This window comes from Cheilinus undulatus, linkage group 15 (assembly GCF_018320785.1).
Source record: "Cheilinus undulatus linkage group 15, ASM1832078v1, whole genome shotgun sequence".
NCBI classification, from domain to species: domain Eukaryota; kingdom Metazoa; phylum Chordata; class Actinopteri; order Labriformes; family Labridae; genus Cheilinus; species Cheilinus undulatus.
The window spans coordinates 17045368-17057399 of NC_054879.1; the positions used below are offsets into that span (position 1 = coordinate 17045368).

General features: G+C 39.9%; 1 protein-coding gene across 1 annotated transcript in view; it reads right to left on the bottom strand.

Annotated features, from left to right (window-relative positions):
- The window catches only part of efnb2a (ephrin-B2a), a 51178-nt gene extending 46219 nt beyond the window's left edge, over nt 1-4959 (bottom strand). Inside the window, exons 1-2 of the mRNA XM_041807064.1 lie at nt 4860-4959; nt 4195-4747 (exon numbers count right to left, since the gene is read on the bottom strand). Coding sequence (XP_041662998.1) covers nt 4195-4307 — 113 coding nt within the window. The 5' untranslated portion in view covers nt 4308-4747; nt 4860-4959. The remainder of the gene's footprint in view (nt 1-4194; nt 4748-4859) is intronic.
- Between the last annotated feature and the right edge of the window lie 7073 nt (nt 4960-12032).

Genomic DNA, 12032 nt, shown 5'->3' on the forward strand with positions numbered 1-12032 from the left:
GGAGAGAGAAAAGTCCAAAGTATTTTTAAGTTTCTGTGAAAGATTTATTTTAGCTGCAAACTGGAGTCATTGTTCTCACTCTGCATGCAAAAAATGCCACTAGAGAGGGGTTTTAACCTGCAAAGAAAGAGGCGTCTAATCGCACAATGATATCACTCCCTGCCCTTTTACCTCTGAACTTCTCACCCAGACAGAACGCAAAGAATGCACACATGCACAATGCTAATTCCGCCGGAATGCCCGCTGCATTTGCGGCAGCCCCGAGGCCTATATTTGCTCCAGGGACGCACTTTTCCTCCCCTTTCTTTGTTTCTTCCCCCCAAATCAAAACTGACACGCCAAGTGGAATGACATACTAATTTGGTGCAGCTCTAAAATGGAGGTTCCATGCTCTGGCTCTGTGAGAAAGGTGTTTTAAAAAAAGCACAAATGACTTGTTGGGTTGAGACTTATATAAAAGGAAGGCTCTGCCTAGAAGCTGCGTCTATACATAGCATCAAATTTTGAGAAAATATTCTTAGCAGTGTTTATATTTGCTGTGATCTGCCACTTTGCATTGGCTCAAGGCTACAAAATCTCCCAGCACGTCAAACTCGTGAATAGGTTTGCTGCTTGAAGCATTTTGGCTTTGTTTTGTCTTCACAGTCTCTCTATTGAGGCCAAATGCTCATCAAATGGGGCCGAATGCACTGTGGCATTAACATATCAACTCACAGCACAACACTATATGTGACACAGCGCCATTTGGGCTGGGAAGTAGGCGTCCTGAGAGGCACCTAAGCCCGAATAAACATCAAAATGTATCTTTAATGATGTAAAACCATAAATTAGAGCATCATGACACACGCTCTGCACACAGATGGCCGTGGCAGTTAAGAGGCGAGAAGGCCGAGCGTGCTGCATGAAACCCAGATCTCCGTCCTGTACATGAAGCAGCAAATCCTCCCTTTCTATATCCTGAATTTAACCACACAGCAGGCAAACACCTAAACGTAACTCTCATTTCTATGAGTTTCACAACACAACAACAGACACCTGTTAGACCATTATAGCGTTTCCATTGTGAGCGTTTTACCGAGGAAACACAAGAGACAGAGAGAGGCTTTCTGCCTGTACCAGAGCCAAAAGCTGAATTATTGAGCGAGTTAGAGTTTGGCCGTGACGAAACGGTCACAAAGAGCGGCGCCCCCCGCCGGGCTGAGAGCAGGGTGTCGAGGAGGAGAAAGACACCTTTTTATCAGCAGGAAAAAAAGGAGTTTAACCGCCTTTCTTGGCCTGTTGGGAAATTCAGGAGCTGAACGGAGGGAGTAGATGATCTTGAATGGGTGGATGGATACACAAAAAAGGCAGGAAAAGGAGAAAAACATCTTCGAGGGGCCCATGTGAGCGCCTGATTTCTTTATAATCGCCCACTAGTGGTCAGAGATAATGCACTATTTATTCAACACTAATACAAACGGTAAAGAAAACCCTGAAATATAAAGATCTGAATGCATTCACACATATGCTTCTATAGCTAAGTAGGGCTGGGAAATATGGACCAAAAACCTTATCAAGTTATTCTTTTTTGTTAAATGGCAACAAACTTAAAAGCACAAATAAAACAGCAACAAAAATAGAAGTCCTAGTCATCTTAAATTGGGGAATAGTCAACATCTACACCTTTAAACACCAAAATGATCTAATTTCCATAATTTTAATGTTTGGGGAGCATCAGAAAGCCTAGAGACTTCATAAAACATGAAAAGAGCAATGTCTTAATTGCACAAATGTGTCAGCAACATTTGGAAAAGTGACTGGAACTTGTAAGTAGCAACGATTTGTACCACCTTTCCAAAAGCTGCAGAAAAACTTGCGCAATCTAGACATTGTAGAAGAGTTTGCATGCAATTTGTGACAATTGAAACCATAAATTGCCCATTACCGGGTGTCTAAGACTTTGATTTGAGTTTATGTGGTATCACATAGGTAAAAAATTGCTTTATCTTTATCAAAAATCCAACTGCTTCTAAGATAAACCTAAAAAAAGGTCATTCTAATGACTAAGTTGCTCTAATATCTCTGCAACATTTGGAAAAAAAGACTTGAGCTGGCAAGAATCTGGGGTTTAAGCCCAACAGACAATTTGTAAGAGTTTTTATGCTTTTTTTTTGCAATTAATGCAATAAATTGCCCATTATAGTGTGTTTAGGACTTACACACTTGGTGCCGCAGTATCACATTGGCATAAAACTCTTCAGTTTATTAAGAATCTTCAAAAAATAAACAGAATAAACGCAATTGAAATGTCTAAACTGTACAAGTACGCGGGCAACATTTACAAAATAGTGTCTGGAAGTGACCAAAAACGAGGATTTGAGCCTCGTATCCAAAAGTTGCCGACGTATTTGTGCAATTCATACAATGTAAAAGAGTCTACATGCAATTTTTTACCAATAAATGCAATAAACTGCCCATTAATGGACATTACGGACTTCTATTTTCATTGCTGCAGTTTGAACAGCTGTCAAAGTAATTTGATTTTAACTTATAAATTAAAGAGAAAAAGTAATGATTATTCCCCATTTGAGGAAAACATTTAAAGACATTGTGGTCTATGCTGATGTTGCTGGTAGTAGTTCTTCTTTTACTGAACAATAGACTTGGCAGCTTTGACTAAACAAGATGGAAGCACTATGTGCTTACTCTCTAATTTGGAATATATAAATATATCATAAAACCTCGATGACTGCCCAGCCCTACATTTGAAACAGAAGCCTATTTATTCAAAGTTTTCATCTCTCAAACTATCTCCCATCCTAATGTGGCCTAAATGAGCTCATTGTTTGCTCCATTATTTCATTATTTGTGCACAAAGTGCTGTGCAGAGCATCAGAGGCCCCGAGCAGGAGCGTCCCAGCAGCAGTGGCTCCGTGAAGCCGGCGCCTCGTCATGTTTCCATTTTCCCTTCAATTCCTCTCATTAATACCAGCGAGGGTAAAAATAACGTCCAATAATATCTGATCCTGTACAAACACAAGTGTGAGGGAATGAAAGGGAATGTTAATGAGCTCAAAACGGCTTCAAAGCTCTGCTATTTTTACCGGACCTGTTACAAAGTAGAATGATTTAGAAGATGCCCGCTCCAAGTTCTTTCTGAGGGAGGAGGCGATGCGTAAAGTTAAACGTCAAAAATCCATTTCAGAGCGCACAGACACGACGATACATCGGTTAAAAAGCGCCAGAATTGTGTCGTGAATGATAAATAATGAATACATTTCAGAAACTGCAGCTCTGGTTCCTCATGAGGCGGGTTTGTGATGTTGAGTGGCACCGTAACGCACAGCCGAGCGGGGCCTCTGCGCGTATAGGCTACGTATTCCCCAACGGCGACGCGCACAAACAGCAAATCCATCTATTTGACTATTTAAGTGTGCACTAACGTAACGAGCAGCAATACGGCATCGTTTACCTTGGCAGATGTTTGACTGATGGTTCAATTATTTAGGATAATTGTTAGAATATGAGGCGGCTTTCAGGAATAAAGTCAGTTTGGGGATGTGTGTGTGGAGCTGCAGAGCGGGCTGAGGCTGCTGTAGGATTTTAATAATGCACATGGGAAATTCAGCGTTCAAATAAGCTGCAAAACTGCGTTATTTAGACAAGAGGAAGAGGCCAGGGTGGATTTAAATTTCAAACCACGCAACTGCCCAAACTCTTTGTTCTTTTGTTGCAGGCTGAGCTGATTTAAATAAACAGCCAAATGTCTTATGATTTGACGCACTGAAGCTTTGTGCCGACACTTAAGTGTCTGATTTTTCTACGGAGTCTGGCATGAAATCATCCCCACACTGGAGAGCGCGCACGGCGCTACGAGGGCCGATGACCAGCTCGGCTTGAGCCACTGGCTCGGTATCTAAGGCTGAAATCTCCCTGCATGTCACACTCAAGCTAAAGTTTGCATCTTAATCCATTTTGGCTTTGTTTGGTCTTCACAGTCCTCCTACTGAGGCCAAATGCTCATCAAATGGGGCTGAAGACTGTTGCATTTACATATCAACACTGTATGTGACACAGTGCCATTTGGCCTTGGATATAGGTTCGCTACGTGCCACCTTAACCGAAATTAACCTTAAAGAATTACGTTTTTGAATCTAAAATGAGGTAAAAGCATAAATTAGCGCGTCATTACGCGCAAGAATGCGCTCCACTTACTTGGTATTTGTTGTGTTCCAGTAGATGGACTCCAGGATGAGCGCTCGGCACAGGTCCACTTTGAAGGCAATAAACAAAACTCCAAAATAATATCTCCACATCGAGTCCCCCATGGTGCAGCCTGCGCGCCTCCGACTCAATCCTTCTCCAAATAAAAATAAAAAAAGAAATATGTCCACAAAAAGAAAGGACAAGCTCTCCGCGGCGACTGCTTCACCTTATATCCCGATCCAGAGGGGATACGCACGGACCACAAGCCCCGATCAGACGCGCCAGAGCATCTCCTGCTCCAAAAAGCAAGGGCGCACGGCAGCAGTTCATTCAGCAGACAGTGCGTTAATATTCTCCCGTGTTCAGAGCAGAGCAGGATTCACCCCGCTGTTATACATCCCTCAGAGAGATAAAGTGGCGGTGTCCGCAGCGCAGATAGAAATCAATAGAAATATAAATCCCCCAGCAGTGCAGTCAAAATCCAGAGCAGAGAAAAGCAGAGAGAGATGGCTGGTGGTGGAATGGTGAGATATTCCCCTTTCAGCTGGTGGTGAGCAACAAACTGTGGGTGACAGCAGCAGAAAAATGAGATGAGGTCGGATGGTCAAAATCAAGAAAATGACAAAATATGAGAATGAAAGAACTCAAAGGAGCTGAAATGGAAGTTCTCATACTAGTAGAGGTCCCCAAAACAAAGCACGCGCTGCGGCTGGCTCCCACAGATCCGTCCCACACACGGCGTACACGGATGATGCCTCAGCGCTGCTCCGAAACCTGGATGGAAAGTAGCTGCAAGAGCGCGACTGGGGATATTTGGTAAGGCTGATTTTGCACAGGCCCCGCCCACAACCGCAGCTGATTGGTCCCTCGGTGAGTAAGTCAGTTGGATTGCAGCTGTCCGTCAAAGGGGGGCAACTGGTTCAGTGGTGAGCGGAATGGGAGGAATCGCACTTTAAGGCCACTTTTACCAGTAAGCAGGTGGCTGAATCAGACGAAATCAAACTAAATAAACCCACAGCATTTCTTTCATAACATTTAATTCATTCATTATCCTTAAAAGTAAGATTTCACATCAATAACTACCTTAACCAAAAGCAGCTGTATGCTTCTGTTGCGCACAGATAAATAATAACGCGCTCTTCTAGCGTGTTTTGGACATCTGTAAATGACCCCGTAATAAAACCATCAGGAAAACATTTGCAGCACTGAAACACAGAGATGCATTTGTCTCCACAGAGTTCAATACAATGAGGTTCAAGTTTTTCCGAAAGACACGAGCGCCCACTAGCGGAAAATCTGCTTTGGAGAGCTAAGGAACAGACACACAGCCATCGAACTGTTTGATTTCACACCTAAATAAACTTCAAACATGCAAGTACATTTTTGGTTCATTAATAGTAAGAAATATAGCATTTAAAGAGGATAGATTAATAACTTTTAGGGAAATTTACTCGGTTATTTTGTCAACTTTAAAGGAGTTCTCTTGGAATTATTTGGCATGATATGGGTAGAAGAGGTGGGAGAAGGGGCATTAGGGAGGAAACACTAAAGGGGGGGTTGGGTCAAGCACCAAAATTCAAATGGACACAAATAATAGGCCCTGAACTTCAAAATAGCAGCAGACACTGACAACAACTTTCTGTTCTTTTTCTATCTTTTTAAAAGTTTGGATGGGATTTTGTCTTTGGAAATTGTGGATTAAGAAACGTTTTATAAGCTGCTGTCCAAAAAAAGATTATTTTGATTTCCTCATTTTCATAATCAGGCGTTAAATGTTTGTATCCTTAAGGATACATAACCATGAGAAGGATGGAAAGCATCAAACAAACTTTGGTTTTTGGCTTTAAAATCTAAAAACAACCCATGAAATAAAAGCCTGGCGTATCTGTTCATCTTGATTTCACTCCTGAATGAATATTACTGATGAATTCAGCAGCTCCATCATTTATCAGGGGTGTAAAAGGAGGATTTGCAGCCACTACATGGACAAAGTATCTGTAAAATTGGCGCACAGGATCACCACAAGGTTCATAAGTTTAAATAAGTTTGTTTACATGTACAGATAAGGATTATTTCTTGCATCTAAAGCTGATATGGTGAACGTTTGTACATTTGTGCACACTGTGCGCATAAAATGAATCAAAGAAGGATCTAAAGGATTATGAAATGGACTAAAAGTTGGTCAAGAACTAGTAAAAGATGGCTCTTTTACCGGCACATGTAACAATAGAAAGAGATGTCATAATAAGGCAAGATGGCAGTGAGAAAAGAACAAAAGAGCAGAAATACGCACGAGATAATAAAAAAAAAAAAAAAAAAAAAAAAAAAAAAGCATTTACTTGCAAAAATGTAACGTAATATTTCAAAAACAGCTTCATTACATCCAGGGAAATTCATATGGGTTTAGGGGCTTTCCAAGATGGCAAAAATGGAAAAAACGCACAAAAAGAGAAAAAAAAATAAACAGAAGGTAAAGTTTTTAAAACTGTTTATAATCCACAAAAGAAGTCCTAAAGCAATCAGGGAAATTAAATTCAATATTTTTGACTCTGAAGAAGTTTAAACCTCTCTTGCACTGTTTGGATGACACTCTAATATTTACGCTGTTAGTCCTTGCACTGAGCCATTTAATCACTAATGAAACATTATTCTAACGTGCACTAAAGTTCCTTCAAAGTCCTAACTGACATTCACACTTGCAGCAAACAGAACTTTTAGTGAATGGCCTCTAATTTGACGCGCACACCTCTGACAGCTGCAGCTCCGCGCAGGTAACGCGCGAACTTTTCACACTTTCCAACGACTTAATTCGATCAGGTTGGTTTCTTTAAAGGCAGCAGCTGTGGATTGGGGCTGTTTGCTTAGCTGATAATCGCGATGGTAGGCTATAACACAGGCTGGGTAACTGACGAGTCCGATCCCCCCCCTCTTCTCTGCTCGCTCTCAGCGCTGGAATCCACACGCACAAAGGCGCAGCGGCTTTACGCACAGCCTGGATGTTTATTGCAGCAGCCTGAACTTTTACATTAATTACATTCAGAGGCGGCTGAAAGGGAAATGTATTTTACAGACTGACATGTGCAGAAGCCCCTCAGGAACTTTCTCTAAATATTTAAGTGTATGGGTTTCTTCACTGGCTGCAGACCAAGGAGAAATCCCTCAAATATATAACCACCTCCTATGTAGCCTTGGACTGCGTAAAGTAACTTTTGGGGAGGATTTTGATGGTAGTTTGTCTTTTGTGGTTTTGTTTTCTCTCCATAATCTCTCCATGTGTCTAGGTAAAGTCTAGAAGTGGCTGAAATATCCCCCACTATTTTCTGCACCGCAGAAAATTCACAAATACTTTTTATTTTTTTAACTTAAAACGTGTCCCATGCTGCATGTTTTACCCTTCCTACCAACGCTGAATGTCTTTTAAATAAAGTTTGCGTGCTCCCTTCATTCTTCTCATCATCTCAGTGGAAGTTTCAAGTTTCTTTATTTTTTTTAAATCCCTCCTTTCTGCTTCTTGCGGTTGAAAACACGTCAGTCATTCTGTGGGACACATTTCAGCAGAGCGTCTTTTCCTGCACATCAGCTCCATGCACAAACACCTCCCTGTGAATCGTTGAGGCTGCATTTGCAAACAGGAAAAACACCAGGAAAGCACTTCGACAGCTACAATCAGACCTTGTGACAGCTAAATGGACATTCTCAGATAACTGGCTGCTCATTTAATGACAATTGGCGCAAAAACTCGCTTTAAAGTTTGATAGTCACCAAATGTAATTAAAGTCGTCAGATTAAAGGCTTTTGGATATCTTCTTAATTCGATTTTATCGTTTATCAGCAAAAGTAATATCTTGAAATTAATTCAAGTCAAGCAAAGTAGAATAAAAAAAGTTTTATAATCTATTTTAAACCTTTTAAAAGTTGTTTAAAGCTGCTGTATTTCAGCAGCTTGGCTTTCTGCATGCTTTTATTGACATACCATGATCCTGTGTGAGCTGTTCCAGGAAAAAGGAGCGGGGCACAGAGAGCACAGGCCCCGGTGCAGAGTGTTTGTTCAGCGGTGAGAGCGCAAGAGCAGCCGGCCGGGCACCGAGGGCCGGGGGCGTCCTGATACGACGAGGGGATTACACAAGCTCCATTTAGGGGAAATATGAGAGGAGTGAGGGGACTCTGAGCGTTTACTCCACGGTACAGACAACTAGGAGGTATCACTGGATGAAAGAGAGAGGGAATAACCAGTAATGTAAATTATGAGAGGACCAGTATTTGTTTTATTCCCCAAGGAGAATTAAAAAAGTATTCTGATGACTAGAATTCAAGGAGAAAATGAGCCAAATATTCTCCTAATCCTACTGTTACTATTTAGGGTAGTTCCAGTTTTCAGAGTTGTCATATGTCAGATTTAATGTCTTATTTTCACTACACCCTTTGTTCCGAATGACTTCAGCTCTTACAGTTACTCCATTTTTTAAAAATATGTCTGTATAAGTGTTAACGCCCGGTTCTGTCTGAATGCCAGCTTCAATAAATGGAAAACTTCATTTTTATTTGATTTAAAAGCTGGTTTAAATGATCACTAAACCATGTTTTCCCCCACTCTGTTTAACATGATGATTTCAGTCTTATTCTTTCCATATATCATAAATTACAAAATTAAACTACTGTAGTATTAGCTGGTTACTCTAACTCAACTATTCCATATGTTATTATGTTAAAAAGACTTTTAAACACCCAATTAAAGAGAATTAAAGCCATTTTTGGATATTGCAGCATTGGTGCTTTTTGGATTCCCTGCTCACCTTCCCCACTAATTTTTTATCTTCAAGTGAAAGTCCTTCAGACGTGCATTTCTCCATCTTCTCCTTCTCATGAGTATGGGCTTAATACATCTTTAATGCCAGGAATGGTCACATGAGCAAGCAAATCCACTAAAAAGAATATGAAACGTATACATCGCGTACTGGCATGGGCACAGCACAGGGGGTAAAATGGGTGCCGATTCCAGGCCCACATTTAGGACTGGAGCCCTTGAGAAGCCTTGAATAACAAGCATGTTTTATCCTTTTTCTTTGTGGTGTGTCATGATTGAATCAAAAGCGACTAAATGTCAGTCGGCATGAGAAAACAAGGAGATAAATAAAACCGAATGGTTGATATCTTGTTCAGGAGGGACCTAAAATAATGTCATACTTTGGGAATAGGCTAAAGACAAATTAATGTGAGGGTTATAATACAATTAAATTTAATTTGACCATACTAAAATCATTGCTCGTTAATATAAGGAAATCATAGTTCAAAAATATAGTAAAATTCATAGATATTTGCAAAATGACACAACCTTTTCACTTGGCTGGCCAACTAAGGGGGGGCTCTATGTAATTATCTTTCTGGGGATCCAAACTCCCTGGCAGCAGCCCTAGCCTAGTCCAGTCTAAAACAAGAAATCAAGTAATTGATTTCTGCTTATAATTCCAAATCAGTTTGGGCTGATAGGGATAGATACTGATACGTTAATGTAGTTCAGAACTGAAGCTTCAGTCCTTGAACACTTTGAAATTTAAGGGATGAGGATGACCAAAGGAAAGATTACAGCTGATGCTGAAACTTATTTGTACACGATAACAACAATACAATATAGACGATAATAGCAGCAGATTTATCTGTTATATATATCTCTCAATATTGATTATTAACTTCCTTAAGCTAGAATCTGCTAATACTGATATCATGCATCTTTATAAATTTCTCAAAATTTTCAACCATTCAAATTTATTTAATGACAGATGTTGCAGTTTGGATCTGAGATGGGACAAAATGTGACTGAAAGGGCAAAACAAGCATGTTTAAAGAGTGCATCATTACAAAGACCTGGCAGGAGATTCCACGGATAAACACTTTGGAAGAAATGCTCTCACTTTCTTTGCTGCGTTCACACGGATCCCTTTACAACAGACATTTAAACTGCAGACACATGTTCCTACTGGTCTGCTTGAAACTATGATAACTGTTTTGCTTCTGAAGCAGCTGTTTTTAGCTGTGCTGTTGATGTTCTTTGTATCATTTTGTTTAATGCATTTTATTGCTTGTACCCTGGACACCATTGAAAATGAGGGCATGCCCTCAGTGATTTTATAAGATTTAATAAAGGTTGAATGACTGAATAAATAACGATGAGTCTTCTAAGTTGCACAAAGAAACCCACTAGATTTATACATACTGAAAAACTTTTAAAATTAAAGATTCACGTGAAGGCTGCCATTTTTGTGCATTACACTCAGGGCAATTACGTCACATGGTTGCATTGTCCTTTGTCCAACACAGTGCCGACCTTAAAACCTTTTTAAACTTAAACCGGAGTGTAGCATCAGTAAAGAGGAAAATAAAGAAGATTCAGATCTGCAGATATGAATGAGTTATCTGAAAGACATACAGTGAGAGGACATCAATACCCAGAGTGGCAGCCTTTATGCCAATCTATTCTTCAAAATTTCTCAAAATGTTTTAATCTAACATGTTTCTTTGGACTACATACAAACAGCTACAAAAAACTAATGTAGGTCTAATAAGGCTGATATTTCTTATTGTGCAGGGTCCCTTTTAAAGTTCAAGGAGCGAAGATTAACACAAAGCAAGAACATCCTACCGATATGTATGGCTGAAAATATCAGCAAAAACTTAAAAAACATAATTTCTGATCATAATGAACTTTTTTGGATATTATCTGCCAATACCACAACATACTGACAATATTGTGTATCTCAAATCTCAAGAAAACAAAAACAAAAACGTACTTGTTTTCATAGCAAATTGTGTAAAGTTAAATAAACAGATGTGTGGTTGGACATTTTTCCACTAATACTTTTACAATGGACATATTTATGATGCACCCCTGGGTCCTGCCTCAATGGTCAACTACTAATTTAAATGACTTTTTCACACTTTTGTTTATTACTCAATCAGGCTCAATTACGTTGAGCAGCAAACCTGAAAAAATGTAGGAAAGTCCATTAATGGGAGTGTATGTATGGTTGATGCTGGAATGTTTGAGAATCTAAATAAATTAACATCAACTTCTGAGGTTGTTTCTGGATGAAGATCAGTGGTAAGTGAACTACGCTGACGTTTATAACGAGGATTTAACATGTTTTGACATTTCCAATTGGATTGTTTAGTCTTCCCTTAAATCCAGCCCTTGGTGCAGCACTTACTAGAATCACTGAGTGTTTGTTGACGTTGTTTGTCATCAACTTTAATCCAATGAACAGGAGCTGGAGGAGAGGGCGTCTCTGCTGATCTCAGGTCAGTCTGCAGTGATCTCATCCAGTCTTTGTCACATCAGCCTTTACTTACTGGAAACAAACCAACGACAGCGGCTGTTAACTCAAACTGGAGCTGCCAACAAATGAGATAGCTTCATGTTTCTATGTCCAGCTTGACTCGGGTTAAAGCATAAGTACGAGCTAAAAAACCTAGAAAGAGAAAACAAAAAAGGCACCAGAGGCAGAAAAACTTTTCAGTTGCCACTTTGAATAGTTGAAAAAGACAGTTAATGTGATGCAGTTTAAGTCAATAAAACTAATTTCAAAGGAGAGTAAAGCAAGGTGAACCAATTTGAGCTGTCATCCTATAATTGTTTCAAAGTTTGTGAATAGATAGAAAAAAGGAATAAGAGGAGTGTTTTCAGACACGGGTGGAGGCATTCATGGATTTATTGAACTGTTCAGTCCCTTGACAATTGGGGGGAAATTACATGACAAATTTTAATTCCCACAATTTAACAAAAATCTTTATACCCACCTGAGGTCAGCATGGCAGTTTTGACCACACACACACACTCACACAATCAAAATAAC